This window comes from Ochotona princeps, chromosome 3, assembly GCF_030435755.1.
Source record: "Ochotona princeps isolate mOchPri1 chromosome 3, mOchPri1.hap1, whole genome shotgun sequence".
In the NCBI taxonomy this organism is placed as follows: domain Eukaryota; kingdom Metazoa; phylum Chordata; class Mammalia; order Lagomorpha; family Ochotonidae; genus Ochotona; species Ochotona princeps.
Genome location: NC_080834.1, coordinates 35616122 through 35634119, shown reverse-complemented (window position 1 = coordinate 35634119; position 17998 = coordinate 35616122). Strand labels below are relative to the sequence as shown.

At 42.3% G+C, this 17998-nt stretch overlaps 1 protein-coding gene across 1 annotated transcript in view; it reads right to left on the bottom strand.

Annotated features, from left to right (window-relative positions):
- Nucleotides 1-17998, bottom strand: part of SCAF4 (SR-related CTD associated factor 4) — a 56528-nt gene that overhangs the window by 7936 nt on the left and 30594 nt on the right. The window contains exons 12-19 of the mRNA XM_058661712.1: nt 16506-16696; nt 13574-13674; nt 13124-13237; nt 11705-11861; nt 9626-9783; nt 7469-7631; nt 7298-7384; nt 6954-7079 (exon numbers count right to left, since the gene is read on the bottom strand). Coding sequence (XP_058517695.1) covers nt 6954-7079; nt 7298-7384; nt 7469-7631; nt 9626-9783; nt 11705-11861; nt 13124-13237; nt 13574-13674; nt 16506-16696 — 1097 coding nt within the window. The remainder of the gene's footprint in view (nt 1-6953; nt 7080-7297; nt 7385-7468; nt 7632-9625; nt 9784-11704; nt 11862-13123; nt 13238-13573; nt 13675-16505; nt 16697-17998) is intronic.

The following is a 17998-nucleotide window of genomic DNA, read 5'->3' as shown; positions in this document are numbered from 1 at the left end:
TTTTCTTCCATACCTTTGCATCCTAGCCTGTGGGCTGGGGAAGGCAGCACAGCAGGCAGGTTACAAGGGGCTCCCACTGGAGGGATGTTACATGGTTTTGCCCTTCAGCTCTGTTATCTTGGGAAGGCTACTTAGCTTCCCCTGCTATAAAATGAGAGTCACTTTAGAGGACTGTTCAAGTTACATCATTAGCATCTCTCTTTAGGAAATCTCCCAGGGCTATAATGTTTCCCTTATCTGATCATACCAGAATTTGCATCTCTACTTGTTTATATGAAAATTGTTCCTCGGTAAATAAAATACGCAATATTTTAATTTGACACGCTTCTTCCAAACCTATGTCTTTCACAGATTTGTGCATTTCAGGAATGGAAATTACATTCTACAAACTGCTCAAGTAGAGAACTTGAGTCCTTTCATCTTTTACATTCTGTGTTAAGCAATGGAGCAATTCGAGAGCCCAAGCACTTACCACCTCCACCGACCAGTCCCCCACGAGCTGGTGGTCTGCATCTCATCCGCTGCCAACCACCCACACCACTCCCAGCCCCCACCGCCCTCTTAGCACTACACAATAGCCATTGGAACCCCTGAAAAAGGCAAATCAGTTTCAACCTTTGCCACATCCTACTGATACCCTTGCCCTTGAAGACCCTTTTTGCACATTAGCCGTTTGAACAAGCCAGGTCCCAACCACTCAAGAGGCCTCTGTTCTCAGCTCTAACTGAAACGCCTGCGTTTACACAGTTCCTCTCTACTTTTATTACTGCCTCCTTGACACCCGTAAGACCCCTAACCATGTTCTGCTTCCGTCTCTTCATGGAAAGATCTCCATGTGAGATTGATTTACTTACTATCTACTATTTCCTATGTTTCTGTAAGAATATAAACTCCAGGGAGTCAGATTTCATCTGTACACATATTCCGAATCGGAGTGGCAGCTGCAGACTCAGTTCAAGCAGTTCTTCCAGGGTAAGTCTAGGACCTTTGAGGAAGGCTGCTTTTTTCATTCAGCTTTCTTTTCTGCGCTTTGCTACAGTTCCACCTTTTTGGGTCTGATCCCAGAAAATGGCATCATGGCATTTTGCTTCAATCTAGTAATTTCCTCCACTAATACAGAGATCCTTAGACAAAAATATAATTGCTAATCAGCAAAAGGTGCATCCCTTGACTAACTTCACACCTTCAGAAATTAACACCAAAATCAACATGTTATCTCCTCTGCCTAGACTAAAATAATATTTACACGTATTTTGAAAATATTCCCATGGGTCTTATAATAAGCACTCTATTCTGAGATGTGGCAAGAATACAATAGAGATCTAATCTTCAAAAGACAGAAATCACACTTCAGACTTCATTATAAAGATTATACACCAAAATATGCTCAGAACACCAGGAAGAAGTCCTTCCAGAGTTATCGGAGTTTTCAGTAATTTATGATAGAGATAGCTCATCTCCATTGAGTATTATGACATATTGTTTCAGTAACATTTTACACATGAAGAAATACAGTTAACCTTCTACCACTCAATTAGACTATCTGAAGGCAGATAAACTTTTTGCAATGATATCTGGGGGAAAAAGTCTTACCTGTTAATTCTTCACATCTTTCTTTACCCAAAATCAACCTAGAGTTCCTCCCCTCCCACCTTTAAGATGTCCCTCAGATTTAAATTTACAAGTGTCTTCAGGGACTGGCATTGTGGTGTAGCTGGCTGAGGCGTGGCCTGCAGGGCTGCCATCTCCTAGAAGTACTGGTTCAAGTCCCAGCTACTCTGCCTGACAGAACTCCCTGCTAACGCTCCTGGGCCAACAGCAGAGGACAGCCCAAGCAAAGGGGCACAAGCCCAAGTGAGAGACCTGTTGTGGCCATCTGAGGAGGCAGATCAGTGGATGGGAGAGCTTTGTCTTTCCCTTTCTTTGCAGCTCTTCCACTACAGCAGTCGGGGGTCATGGAGACAAGACAAGCATTTCACAAGTTTCTTCCCAATCTTGTCTTGATGTGCTGGTCTTCTGAGCTAATACGGTGCATGTATACACAGATCCATTCCCAAAGCCAACATTGTCTGTGAGCTACTCACGGCTCTGAATTATCCACTGAGCCCTGCGCAACTATGGGAAAGGCCCTGAGATGTGCCTGAGAATCATTTTGATTAAGTACCACTAGTGAAATAAAATGATGCAATATGTGTTAACTCATATTCAAACTAATTCAAGACTTCAGAGCTTCTGGAGATTTCCACAGCATAGAGCCACCAGTCTTTCAGATACCAACCAAATCCAGGTACAACACCTTTCCTGCTCGTCATTTCATGTTACAAAAGAGTATAAAACTCAAAACATTTTTTTTTGGAGGGGGGTTAAAAATTAGGTATCAGTCATATTTTTTTTTTTACTATTATTATTTTTTTTATTATTTAACTTCATTAATTACATTGTATTATGTGACACAGTTACATAGATACTTGGGTATCAGTCATATTTTTAAAACTACTCTCTAGAATTTTTTTTCCTTTCAATGTCAAGATATTGACAGTAGTGGATTAGGGCTTCCATGTTGTAAACTGAATGTTAAAAATTACTAGCTTTGGGTCCGGCACGGCAGCCCAGCGGCTGAAGTCCTTGTCATGAACGTGCTAGGATCCCATACAGCTGCCAGTTCATATTCTGGCAGCCCCGCTTCCCATCCAGCTCCCTGCTTATGACCTGGGAAAGCAGTTGAGCATGGTCCAAAGCCTTAGGGACCCTGCACCCATGTGCGAGACCCAGAAGAAGCTCCTGGCTCCAGATTAGGCACAGCTCTGGCCATTGCAGCCACTTGGAAAGTGAATCCGTGGACAGAATATCTTTTTGTCCGTCTCTCCTCCTCTCTATATCTGACTTTCCAATAAAAAAAATAAATCTTTAAAAAGATTGCAAGTGGGCCCGGCACCGTGACCCAGCGGCTAAAGTCCTCACCTTGAACACGCCAGGATCCCATATGGACGCTGGTTCTAATCCCGGCAGCCCCACTTCCCATCCAGCTCCCTGCTTGTGGCCTGGGAAAGCAATCGAGGACAGCCCAAAGCCTTGGGACCTGGAAGAAGCTCCTGGCTCCTGGCTTCGGATCTGTGTAGCACCGGCCATTGTGGTCACTTGGGGAGTGAATCATTGGACAGAAGATCTTTCTCTCTGTCTCTCTTCCTCTCTGTATATCTGGCTTTGTAATAAAAAAATAAATCTTAAAAAAAATTACAAGCTTTAAAAAACTGAAGTTTTAGAAACAAGGTAGAAAAATAAAAAAGCCAACAAAAATTATTTTAAAAATCAATTATCTATTTTAATGCAAACACCGAACTTGTGAGTTATTTTCTAGCAGTGAGGGGTCAACTGTAACTACTACGGTGGGGCTGAGTGTGAAGCAAGCCCATCTGTTGAAATAACCAACTCTGTTCACATCATTTCCAGAGGTTTCTGACTCTGGACGACCAACCCAAATGCCTACTACTGCCGCCATAAAGGAACTTCAGTGCGTCACACCACTGCATAACAGCTCAGCATGGAGGCCATTAATGTGTGACTCTTAGTTCAAAACCTTTGGTAACAAGAACTACCAGTAAGAAATACTCTCCCAAATACCCAATTCTTCTTATTTATAACAACCTGGTAATACAGCAGAGATAGGTAACACAAACAAACATTTTAAAAATTCTTTTATTGCTTGCAACACCAAAGTAACCCAAAATTCACATTTACATGAACTTCTTAATGAAAATATACTGTATACATATCAGATACATATCATACAAATGTTGAAGAGAGATAACAGACACACAGTAAAGAAAATGAACTGAATTGCTACCATCTTTTTTTAAATAAAGGTTTTCATAAAACCTTTATCTATTCTAGCAATTTTGGTCTCTGAGGTACTAAGAACAGATTTTTTTAAAAAAATTAAGTAGTTGGTTCTTACTGTATATCAACTAACTTTGTATTTGCACATTGCCAGTCTTACTAAAGGAATCAAAATCTCTAAGTGATGGAAGCTCAGTTCTCTCTAATTGGACCACAGGGGCTAGATCAGGCCAGGTCCAGAAGCTGATTGTTGTCACCCCAAAGTAATGTCCATACATAAATCAGTCTGCACACCACCCATCCTTAAGGCTGCCACTGCCTCTTCCCATCATATCCGGGCCTTCAACTACCAAGTTCTTTGAGATGTGAACTCATACGTGTTTGGCCAGTTACTTTAAAATATTCAAGAACTCAAGTCCCAATGATGCATTTAACTCCCTTTGTAAGATAACTACTGGATATCATTGATCAAAATAAAATAGATATAGGCTGTGCTATTTAAAATGAAACCCCACTAGGAGCAACACACCTGTCTTTTCCGTAAGCCAACTGATGGAACTTTAACATGCATGAACTCACGTTCTGCTTTAATCTACCTTGAAAACAACATAGGCAAATATATCCAGATACGTTTCCTGCTCAGTTTGCGTCCTTCCTGCCAACAAATACTGCTTAAAATGCAACACAGCCACAGCCAGGTGGATGGGAGGTGCAGATATCCTTCTTGATTCTTAGTGCAGCCGGGACACTTCTTACCTGCAGTGAGCACCCACTGTTCACTAAGTGCCCACCTTGGGGCAGGCTTCATGGCTGGTGTTTCACGTGCTGCCCATTGAGTCACCACGACACCCTGGTGTGTCAGCCTCATTTTTATTCCCCTTTACAGCTGAGGAAACTGAAGTTTTATCATCAACTTCCAGCCTTAAAATCTTCTAACTTGCCACTTCTTTTTATCATAAAAGAAAACAGGAGAGTGCCGAAAGGCAGCTGAGAGCTGCAGCCCTAGTGCCCGCTGTGCAGCATCCGAGCAGCACTGCAGATGCCCACCCTGGACCTTGGACCTTCACTACCGTGGCGCAGCGATGCAACCAGCACTCTCAGCAAAGTGATGGGACTGTGGTCAGCCTTAGGACAAATGCCCTTTTACTTACACAGACACATATTTAGAAAAGCCTATTTCTCTAAAACAGTCCACATGTATATGATATTCTCATGCTTGGGACTCAACTGCATTTTAATTTAAGCATTCACTTTAATAAACAGTTTTCAGTTTTATTTTATGTCAAACAATACTTTCTGGATCTGGAGTGACTTTCAGCTTTAGAATTTGCTTTTGAAGTCATATGTAAAAATAATTGTCAGAAGTAAAATATAAATGATCCCACTCTAAAAATTACCCTTTCATTCTCTTAACACATACTGTAAATGTCCCTCTCAGGAAACGTCCATCTAGTGTGGAGAGGAGGGCCGCCTGGACAGGTATGTTAGATGACGAGAACCATCAACAAAGGTTTGTAACGTGATGATTTTCTCCGCCGTACCTAGTTTACTAATTTATTTTTCAAGCTTATCAACTTCTCATCCTTGTTTTATTTCATCTCACACATTAAATTGCATGTTCAGTAGAAAGAAATAAAAGGCAGAATTTTCAAGACTTATATCAAGGGCTATTTACTCTCTGGAGTTATTTTAAAGTATCAGTTATTACACTCTTGGAATCATGAGATCTTCACTCAATGAATTTAGTAATTGCAGAGGAAAAACACAAATGTATGAAATTTTGTAAATAGTCCCCTTACCAACAACTTTCAACAGAAGTGGAATCATAATCTAAGGGACGTGGAGGAAATGCACCCATCAGAAAATATCTGATTCAGACTTAGTGGTTTTTGTGGATAATCTTATTATCAGTATGAAAAAGGGGGAGGGGACAACAAAGCAAGAAGTAAGGCTCACAGCTCGGAGCCCATGCTGCTTCTACGACAAGGCAGAGCTTCTAATTAACTTCATTAATCAACTTATTTCCCATCTTGCAAATACTGCTAACACTTTTGATAGCTTTTAGTCTCAAATCCTTTTTACCACTACTTAATCTGGGAAACAGTTTATTATCAGACTAGTTTCAGTCTTAGAAGAGGGTAGAATACAGTGCCATTTAAAATAAAATAGATTTTTATTATAAATGATACATACACAAAATAAAAATTTCCAACAGTACTAATAGTAAAGCCAGAGTGAACACCCTCTATTACACAAAAAAACAAGCATCCCTCAGTCCTACATCTCAGAATAGCCAAGATTCTTTCCTTAAAAAACCCTGAGATTAAAGAAACAAATGTGGGTACACGTACACCTCTGAAAAATACAGTGGGCTCATAACATTTTGTAACACTTCAGAAGCAGCAACTCAGCATCAGAAGACTTGAAGTACTAACAACTACAACTTCAAACATAACTACTGCTTGAGCCTGGCGTGTTCATGTCTAATTTAAGCAAGTAAGGGGAAGCCTTCTCAAAGGTCTATTCGGCCCAACCTACACTTTCCTCACGGGCAGCATCAGACTGAGGGGCACAGAGTGCAACAGAAAAGGCAGCAGGAGGAAGCTGGGCTGAGAGCAAAGCAAGCCAGCGACTGCGCTGTGCCAGATGATCTCTGCCAGTCCACCAAGACACTGCCAAAGTCCAGGGTTTTAAGATGGGAAAAAATTGGTCGAGAGAAGGAAGAGAGAGGGGGAGAGAGAGGGGGAGAGAGAGAGAGAGAGAGAGAAAGAGAGAGAAAGAGAGAGAGAGAGAGCGAGAGGAAGAAGACAAAAACAAGAACAAAACCCCAAACCAACTCTGCTGAAGAGGTGGGAAGAGTCGGGGTTCCGTTACTCAGACATTTGGGAGCACATCCCTTGCGTGGGTGACATGCTCTATACCACATTAAGAGGTGAACAAACATGGTTTTTCATCTTTGAGGTTGTCTCTTGGTAAGGACCAAATGTACATACTTAAGATCTTCCTCAAAGAAAAATATTGGCCTTGGAGAACACTATCAAAATACACATTATTTTCAAAATACGTAACTGGGAAGCAGGGAGGGAATAAAAACGACAAAAGCAAAATGAACTTACCAAGAAGTGAGACAGGCTGAGTGACAGGAGGGGTGGGTAGATTCGTGGGTGCAGCGGGTGGCACGGCAGAGCCATACATTTTCACACTGTCACCAGACTCGGCATCTCCTCTAGCCCCAGACACCACTGTTGGAATGGGATTTCCAATAGATAAGTCTTTGGTAGTGTCTTCACTTATACCAGCGATAGTAGCTAAGGAATATAATTACATCGACATGTGAAGCTGAAAAATTACTTTGGCCCCCGTCAACATCCTTCTGCCATACTAAAGACCTGGTTCACCTGAGTTCCCTCCCACCCTTGGTTCCAGAGGACAAGTGAACACAAAGGAAAAATATGCTTACAGTTTGGGAGGCTGATTGGTGGAGTGTGAGGAGGAGGAATGGACACTGGTGGAGTTATGGGAGGTGGGGGTCCAGGAGGAAGAAAACCTACAATAAGAAAATACGTCAGCCTTGGCGCTATCTCTGGACTTCAGCCTGTCCAAGAATGTCTCCTCAAACAACTTAGTGTACCTGGTGGCAAATGCATCGGATTGAATCCTGGGCGCAAGAATGGAGGAGGAGGGGGAGGAGGAGGGACACCAGGCCCAAAGCCTGGAGGGGGGATCCCCAAAGGAGGCGTGAAGGTGGGAGGCTGGAGAGCACCGACGACGGGAGGACCAGGCTGGGGTGGGACCTACAAGTCAAGAAGAGAGACAATGAAACCACACATCTAACCACTCTCCCCACTCGCAAAGTGAGGGCAGAACAAAACATTTTATTTAAAAAACAGCCGCTTCTAAATCTGTGATTTAGCTTAAATCCACTTCAAATGACAGAAATCAAAGCTCTGCAGCTCTGCAGTGTATTTCCTCAGCATGTACCAATGAAGCATGACACCTTCTACTGAAATAACCTGGGGAAATACACCTGCAAGCAAACTACCTGCCAATCGACGTCGGCAACCAGGATCCCAGCTTATAGAACCCACTGCCTCTCTTCTCTCTTAGCTGCTTATTTGACCTCAATCAAGTATTTTCAACTCTAAAGTGGTGTGAACCTCACAATTACGGGAATTTAAATGGTGACACATTTTAAGTGTTTAAGCCTGACACAATTAATTTACAGAAAATATTGTTTGAAAAGGGGAAAAAAATGAATTTTTAAAAAGATGATTAAGGTTTCTTCAAAAGAGTGCTGATATGTGTCGAATTTTTCTTGGAACCTGCACTGCAAGGGGCATATCCAGCCAGAAGGTCAACTAAAGAGTCTGCCAATTTGGGGAGATTATTATTTTTTTTTTTTTTTAAAGATTTATTTATTTTTATTACAAAGTCAGATATACAGAGAGGAGGAGAGACAGAGAGGAAGATCTTCCGTCCGATGATTCACTCCCCAAGTGAGCCGCAACGGGCCGGTGCTGCGCCGATCCGATGCCGGGAACCTGGAACCTCTTCCGGGTCTCCCATGTGGGTGCAGTGTCCCAAGGCATTGGGCCGTCCTTGACTGCTTTCCCAGGCCACAAGCAGGGAGCTGGATGGGAAGTGGAGCTGCCGGGATTAGAACCGGTACCCACATGGGATCCCGGCGCGTTCAGGGTGAGGACCCTAGCCGCTAGGCCACGCCGCCGGGCCCTGGGGAGTTTATTTTTAAAATATCACAGGTAAGCATGTAAAAAACCCTATCACTTTCCTCTTGAGAAAAATCAAGATACGCAACTCAGTTTTGTGATAGCTCAGATTTGATTCTTTTTGAGGCAGTCAGAGCGGTGACTGAGATGAGTCTGGGGCTAGCGAGCCAGGGGAGCCATCTGATCTCCCAGGAGGACGGGCATCACTTGAGCTATCCAATTGCTGCCTCCAGGTCTGTGTTGGTGGGCAGCTCCAGGCAGCAGAGGCAGGAGCTGAACTCGGGCATGCCGCTGCAGCTCGCAGCAGTGAAGATCACTGCCAGGTTACATCAATTCCAGCACATCAGACAGAACAGAACTGTTTTATGGGACAACTATTATAATTCTCACCGGAAGGTCCTTGATTATTTAGCAGGAAACATGCTCAATACAGTACCTCATTTTATCCTCAAAACAACTCTGACACAGGACAAACACTAGAGCCAGTATCAGCAAAGGGAATTTACACACCAACAGAAGCTCTGAGCTAGACTTGCTCCAATGCCACACTGCAGAGTGTAAGTAAAGGAACTGGACCATCAACCCCCATCTCCCAGAACCTGAACTTTGTTTCCACTCTTGAAGAAATTCATTGGTTGACCAGAGAGCAGATACTATTTAAATATACCTTTATGTCATATGGTTTCCAAGTTACTAAACAGCCTTGGATCATCTATTAATCATACACCATGATGGTACCACCCAAGCTGAAGATTATAAGGGAAAAAAAAAAAGCTGTCTGGGGGGTAACAGGGGAGTAAGACTTGTTATGATTTGTAAGTTTGCATCTCATGTCCAGGACATTGCCAGGTAATATACTGAATAAGCCAGATATAAGCGGATACATTCTGGCTCTGTTAACACTCATGAAAAGTGAGAATTTGTAAGTAACAGACCTGATATACCAAAATATAAAAAGCCATAAGGACGTTTATATCCTCCTGATTTTGGCTATGGATACAGGCATGCAGTGACAACAAGCTTTCTAAGGGGACCCGTCACTTCAGTGTAATTATCCTCACCTGTGGAGGTGGCACAGTTATAGGTGCAGGAACAGGCATCGGAGGGACAGGCACAGGCAGAGGTTTAGGTATGGGGGATACTGTTTCTGTGTGTGACGTTTCTGCACCTCCATTTTGAGCAACTTCATTTTCAGGCTTCTTGGGAATTCCTTTCCAGTCTAAGAGAAATGAAAAATGTTTAATAATAAGTGTTTACTACTTCAGCTTACACTTTTAAATTCAGAAATGAAAAGTGCTCCATTAATATTTATTAAAGAAGGTCCTATGCTAATGTTACTTACAGCGATTATTTCATGAGTAACACTATAAAACATACAGAACTCATGCCTTGGTCAGGCACTCCTATGAAGGTCCTTTAATCAGGCAGTTTTATTATTCCCACTTTACAAAGATAATGTGTCGAAGGTCAACTTTCTCGTAAGTGGCAGGGACAAATTCAACCCGCACACATCTATTTTTCTACAGTCCACATTCTTCACCACAAATATGCCTTATTTCTTTTTTTTTTTTAAGATTTATTTATTTTTATTACAAAGTCAGATATACAGAGAAGAGGTGAGACAGGAAGATTTTCCGTCCATTGAGTCACTCCCCAAGTGAGCCGCAAGGGCCGGTGCTGCACCGATCCAAGGCCAGGAACCTGGAACCTCTTCCAGGTCTCCCACGCGGGTGCAGGGTCCCAAAGCTTTGGGCCGTCCTCGACTGCTTTCCCAGGCCACAAGCAGGGAGCCGGATGGGAAGTGGAGCTGCCGGGATTAGAACCGGCGCCCATATGGGATCCCGGGGCGTGTTCAAGGCAAGGACTTTAGCCACTAGGCCACGCCGCCGGGCCCAAATATGCCTTATTTCAATTTAAGTATTTTTAAAAGGACAAGAAACACCTAGCATTTCCTGAACAAATTTGCCCTAATACTAAAGAATAAGGTAAATTGCAATTTATTGTCACATTATGATGGGCTCAAGTGAAAACAGAAAACTTTCTGATCTGTCCTCTGGGTCTGCTTTCCATCAGATTCTCTTATGTTCCCAACTTGTTCTAGAAACCCTCTACTGGACCCCGAGGTCCAGGATCCCCCAGTACACAGGCTCCCAGATGACTGGCACATGGAGCAAGGCGCTGATGCCTGTATCCCTGCACACCAACTCAGCTCCGGCTACACGTGAAGGCGTCAGAGAGGGAGGGAGGTGAGATGAGGGGACAGCATGGTATGGAGTCAGTTCCTTTTGCTTCCCAACCATCAACTACTGCTTGAAGTTTCTTTTAAATATTCATATACTTTCCCATGCCATCCTGTAATATTCCTGCTGTCATTCTCCCAGTCGTATCTGTATGTTCTGCTACTTTCCAAACTGTAATCTCTCAATCTAACATTTGCCCACAAGCATAAGCATATCTGCATACTTAGAATTTGCAAAAGTTATTATGAAGCACTGGGTTAAAATGATGACACAAATACGCTCAGTTTAAAACCAAATGGATCTCTTCAGTGCTCACAGGAAAAGTTCAGCCTACTTGATTCTGAAACGAACAGTTAAACCCACATGAGTAATTATTATTATTATTATTATTTTACAAGATTCATTTGTTTCTATTGGAAAATCAGATAAACAGAGAGAAGAGACAGAGAGGAAGACCCTCTGTCTGCTAGTTACTCCCGAAGTGGCTGCAACAGACGGAGGTTAGCCCATTCGAAGCCAGGAGCCAAGAGCCTCCTCCAGATCTCCAGTGCAGGTACAGGGTCCCAAGGCCTTGGGTTGTTCTCAACTGTTTTCACAGGCCACAATCAGGGAGCAGGATGGGAAGTGGGACTGCCGGAACTTGAACCTGCACCCATACGGGATCCCGGTGTGTGCAAGGAAAGGACTCCAGCTGCTAGTCTACCGTGCCAGGCCCATACCAGTAATGCTTTCACACGTGTTCACATTTCTCCCACTATCTTGACCTTATTAATCACTACATCATTATTTAACAATGGAGAGACCAGCATGTAGTTCACACTTTATATAATGAACTTTCCAATGAAAACAATAAACAGGACATTTGTTCTATGCTATAAAATATTATAAACAGTGCTTTACCTGGGTTAAGTGTATCACCGTCCAGCATGCCTCCTTCACAAAAACTCTCTAGTTCCTCCGGCTTGACTTTGTCCCATGGAATATAAGTAACTCCAAGCTCCACATCCCAATACTGCTTATAATCCGCCTTTATCCCTTTGTTCAAGGCCCAGGCGATCTATTTTATCATTCATGAAAATATAAAATGAAAGAGAGATGGTTGTAAGATCTGAGATCTCATTATTCTCTATCACAGTTATTCCAACTTTGGCAGCAAGCAGCACGGCAGCACGGCAGCACAACCAAACCACCTCTATTCCCAGAATCTCACACAAAGCCTTATCTTGCCATGGAATTGGTTTCCTTATTTGTTCTAGGATGAAAAATTTCATTGGCATCTGTTACTGACCAATTACCTTACAACATGCCATCCCTAAACTCATCTAGTATGAAACTCAGAAAAGGAAAAAGTCTATCAGTGAAAGGTTGAAGTTTGTTGTATAGCCCAGTAATTTTGGGAAAAGCTCATTAAGAACACTGTGGAAGCACCTTAATGTAATACCGATGATATTACACATTCTCCCCTGTATCTTTGGTTAAGTATTTTCAGTTAATTCTAAGACTAGATAGCTATTACTAAAAACAAAAATGTGAAATAGGCAAGTATTTTTAGTAAGACAAAAGATATTACTAAATGACATTATTTTAATGTACAAATTAAGCATGTTTGAGGAAACTATTTACATAAACGAAACAAGCATTCGGTGGGGCCAGCACAGTGGCACAACAGGCTAATCCACCTACAATGGGCATAGGTTCCAGTCTTGACTGCCCCACTTCCCAACCAGCTCCTTATCTAAAAATTAGGAAAGTAGTGGAGGATGATTCTCTCTCTCTAAGTCTTTCAAGTAAAATAAATAATCTTTTAGGAAAAAAATTCTGGCATGCTAACATTTACAATTTCATGTTAATTAATAGACAGTTCTTTGAAGGCAGAGATGCGGAGTCACTTCTCTGCCAAAGGCCATCTGTATAATTCTCACATCATTCATAGTCCACTCAAACTCACTAACTGGAAAATTAACCGCCTAAGGATTTATTACATCCTTAAAAAAGATTTGTTTTTATTGGAAAGGCAGATTTACAGAAAGGAGAGAGATACAGATCTTTCATCTGTTGGCTCATTCCCTAAATGGCTACAATGGCCAGAGCTGAGCCAATCAAGTCAGGAGCTAGAAGCTTCGTCTAGGTTTCTCATATGAGTGCAGGTTCCCAAGGACTCAGTCCATCTTCTGCTGTTTCTCCAGGCCACAAGCAGGGAGCTGGACGGGAAGCGGAGCCTCAGCAACATGAGCTGGCAGCCACATGGGATTTGAAAAAACCATATAAATAACTTCCAATATGTCTTTCAAAATTATTTTAAAAGTTTACCAACTTTACCTTTATGGATTTCTGGTTCACTTTATAGTTCCCTCGGCTCAGTTTCTGCAGTGCCCGATAAGCGTCTTGTCTATGAACCATCACGATGTAGGCACAACCTCTGGGAGGAATCATCTGATCCAGAACAGTTTAGCAGTACAAAAGAACAAAATCAAAGAGCAGTAAGATATGATCCTAGGTAATTACCTCCTAGTGCTGCAACAGTTAAAGTTAAAAAATTTATGTTACAAGCAGGGAATTCAATGTCTGTTTCATCTGACTACTCCAAGTTCAGTTATATAAAGATATTCCTAGAAAAGGGTTTTAAGTTAAATTTGGATATCCAAGAAAAGTTAAATGTAGAAAATACTAAATGTTGTCTCAGAACACTGAACTGTAGTCACATGTTTTATAAGCCCCAGTCTCAAGCACGATGACACTAGTGCATCTATGTAGTTACCATATACTCACATTGATCGATTCAATTGGACCAAACTCTTCTAGGAGACTGGCAACATCCTGCTGAGTAGTCCTTTTGTCCAGCTGTCCTACCCAAAGTGTAGTACTGCAAACTTAAAAAATAAATTACAATCACAAAGATGTTCACATTTAGTAAGTAGCATTAGGCATAACATGAATTACATTATTATATCAAGTGTTTAAACAGTAAATCACACACATTTAAAACATTCTGAAAATTGCTAATACCTCCAGAAATGGAACCAGGATCATTAAAGTTACACATGAGTTGGAAAAACTGAATTTTTTGTGAAGACTTAAAGATTTCATCCATAACAATGGAGGCCAGAGGAGCAGCAGATGGGCCAAGGTCACTCCGCCAGTCAATAGCAGACACTAGCCTAAGTCTCTTGATTACCAACCCAGATGCGAACTCCTGGATTTCTCAGCTTCACAGTCCCCACTTAAGCTTCCTCCTGAAGTGCATGCACTCTGGGAGGGAAGAGGTGCTGCTCAAGCAGTTGGTTTCAGGCACTCAAGGGAGGATCTGTGACTTCCTGGCTTTGATCTGGCCCAGTCCAGGGCACTGTGGTCATCTGGGGAGTAAACCAACAGATGTAAAGATCTCTGTCTCTTCTAACTCTGCCTTTCAAATAAATACATAAAATCTTTAATAAACAAATAAAATTAGGAAACAAGTCAGAAAGTGCCCAATTAGGAGTACAAGGTAGATACCTAGCAATTTGCTGTCAAAATTCTGATAAAACTGCCTTTATTTGAGCAGCAGCATCATGCTAGAGACGGGCTCCCCTGGGAAGCTGTCCTGGAACACTTTAGCTAACATTCTCAAAACTCTAACTGGGCAGATGTTGTTGCTCTTTGGTCCTTCAATAACAAAATGCCTGGAGCCTCTCCCAAAATAAACACTATGGCATGCATTCCTGATGGCCCTTCCTCTGCTCTGACCAGACCAATTCCTTCTTGGGGGCTACTTCTTTTAAGTCATGTTTTGTGGCTGGTGCTGTGGCATATTTGGTAAAGCTGCCCACCGTAGTGCCGGCATCCTGGATGGGTGCTGGCTGGATCCCTACTCCATTTCCAGTCTAACTCCCTGGCAATGTGTCTTTCAGGGCAGCAGATAATGGCTCTAATGGTTAGACCCCGGTACTCACACGGGAGACCTGGAAGAAGCTCCTAACTCCTGACTCCAGACTGGCTCAGCTCTGGCCAACTGTGGCCATTTGGGAATGGATCACTGGATGGAACATCCTTCAAATAATTTAAAAAAAAAAGGCACTAAAATGTGAGCAAAAACCAAAACTAGCCGTGTTTCACCAAACATGACCTCACTTAACTGCACATTTCCATTCAAAGTTCTGCTCTTGTCCACAGCTGATGTGTTCAGGACAGTTCTACCATTCATGGAACAGAGGTTTGTGGGTCTTTATTTTTTTTTTTTTAAGAGCTGCATAAATTGAAGCAGCCAAGATTTCTACTGATGTGTGCTCCTGTTACTGTTGTTAACCACCAGTTTCAATTAAGACACAAGCAAACTGCAAGCTGATATCATGATCTGTTGCTGAAGCGAATTCTACATCTGGAAATGATGATCTCTTTGAGCAACTGTCCCCACAATCTTGGTTAAGTGCCAACAATCTCACCCTACCATTCTTTCACCCAAGCTTCCAAACATAAATCTGACGTTCCTTCTTGCTTCCTTGTTGGCACAGATGACTTTGTTCTGATTGGAATAATTTCCAAACTGATGTCTTAATGCCTCAAATTAGATCCTATTCAAGTATGTTACTTTGGTGTTGAATCACACACACCGCAACAAAAAATAACCTGAAAGAAATCCAGGCAATTTTTTTCATAATACAGACCCCCATGAATTTTTCTGAAGACCCACTCATATTATGAATTAAGATTTAAACAGTATTTGTTAGAAGAATATCTTTAACACACCTATCTATATTCAGAAAGCATTTTCATGATTCAGGAGATAATATACTATGCAAATGGTCAATCAGTAATAACTAGTTTAGAAAAATAGTCTATCCACTATATACAGCAAAACTAGATGATGATTTTTTTAAACATTACAACCTTTTCTTAAAAAAAGATTTATTTTTATTGGAAAGTCAGATTTACAGAGAAGGAGAGAGAGAAATATCTTTCATTTGCTGGTTCACTCCCTGAGGGGCCCCAATGGTCAGAGATGAGCTGATATGAAGCCAGGAGCAGGCTTCTTCCTGGTCTCCCACAGCTATGGGTCATCCTCTTCTGCTTTCCCAGGGCACAAACAGGGAGCTGGATGGAAGTGCAGCAGCCGGGATACAAATGGGTACCCATACAGATTCCAGTGCACGCAAAGCAAGGACTTAGCCACTAGGCCATTACACCAGGCCCTTTATATCTCACTGTTCAAAAACTGATTGACTATATGAAAGCTAAACTTTGAGAGAGATACTTTCCACCTGTTGGTTCACTCCCCCTACTGGCACAAGGGACAGGGCTCAGCCAAGGAGCCAGGAGCCTCCTCCTGGTCTCCCAGGTATATAATAGAGGTCCAAGTGCTTCAGCCACCCTATGATGTTTTCCCCAAGCCATTAGCAGAGAGCTAAAGCGCTCTTATGGCATGCCAGGATTACAGGTGGGGGTTGTACTGGCTATGCCACAATACAACCTCTAGATAGTGGCAGAAGCTGTCACTCATCGCTGTGGGTTTGGTTCTCTCCTTGCTAGATGTACAGCTGGCTGTACGTGCACACCTCCTACTGGCCTACCTATTAAGCCCTACATGACCGCATCAACAAACAAAATCCACCAGAGTAGTATTGAGAATACACTTAACTTATGGCATTTCTAATAGCAATAAATTATTTTAAGCCCATGAAATGAAAACAATTTGATGCAGGCAATTTGATTGTTAAGGTTGATTTACCACTGGCAGTTTCTGTTTTGATCTGAGGAAGGCCCTTTTGTCTGCGTTCTCTCTCCTTCTCTCGATCCCGTCTTTCTTGGGACCGAGAGCGAGGAGAGTGCCGGCGCCTGTCCCTGGAGCGAGATCGAGAACGTCGATGGCGAGACCGCCGAGATCTAGAACCGGATCTAGATCGCCTCCTTTTTGGTGACCTGGTGTTTTTATGAAGGAGAACAGATAACACATAGAGATAAAGTAGAAAACATTGAGTATATATCAATTTTTAAAATACAAATAGGCAACTTAATGTTTATGTAACACAATAACAGCTGGAAAGTAATCAAAATGTCTTAAGTTAGAAAGCATAAGCATAACTTAAATAAGTAACACTGCCATCCTGGGTACTCCATCGATTCACTCCCTTGGGCCCGGTGGCATCGCCCAGTTGCTAAAGTCCTTGTTGCACACTCCAGGATCCCATATGGGCGCCAGTTCTAATCCCGGCAGCTCCGCTTCCCATCCAGTTCCCTGCTTGTGGCCTGGGAAAGCAGTCGAGAACAGCCCAAAGCCTTGGGATCCTGTACCCGTGTGGGAGACCTGGAGGAACTTCCTGGCTACTGGTTTCAGATTGGCACAACACCAGCCATTGCGCTCACTTGTGGAGTTAATCATCGGACGGAGGGTCTTCCTCCCTATATCTCCTCCTCTCTGTATATCTGACTTTGTAATAAAAATGAATAAATCTTAAAAAAAAAGTTACTCCCTTGCAGAATTAGCTGTTAATTTCCACTGCTGAGACATCATGATGCTATTATCTTTCTGCTCAGTCAAGTCTTTTCTGTAGTAATACACACTTCAAAATTTATTTATTTACTTGAACGGAGTTAGGCAGGCAGACAACAGAGAGATGTGCTAGCTGCTGTTCACTTCGCAAATGAATACAGTATCTGGTACCAAGCTCAGGCAAAAGTAGAAGCCAGAAACTCCATCCTGGGGCCAGCACCAAGGCAGCAGTCAGAATTCTGGCTGTCCCACTTCTGATGTGGCGCCCAGCTAACGCGCCTGGGAAAAGAAAGCAGTGGAAGATGACTGGTAATCCACATGCCAGACCCAGATGGAGTTCCAAGCTTTTGGTTTCAGCCTGGCCCAACCTTGGCCATTCTGGTCATGAGGAGTGAAACTGTGGATGGCAGATCTCATTCTTTTCTCTGTTTCTCTTTCAAATAAAAAACTTTAAAAGAATGAAGATTCAATTTTTGTCTCCACACAAAGTGCACAGATCCAACTATGTCACCAGTTTCTTTTTATACAAGTAACTAATAAATTAATCCAAACCAGCATTGCTATTCTTCCACTTTTGCTGCTTGTACAGGAACTCTGAACATGTAATTCTTCTAACATCACATATGTCATTCAAACAAAAGGAAGAAACATGGGTAAAGACTGACCTTGGATTCTTTACCTATTAACACTCCAAGTATCTGAAGAATACCATCTGATTTACACCTCCATGT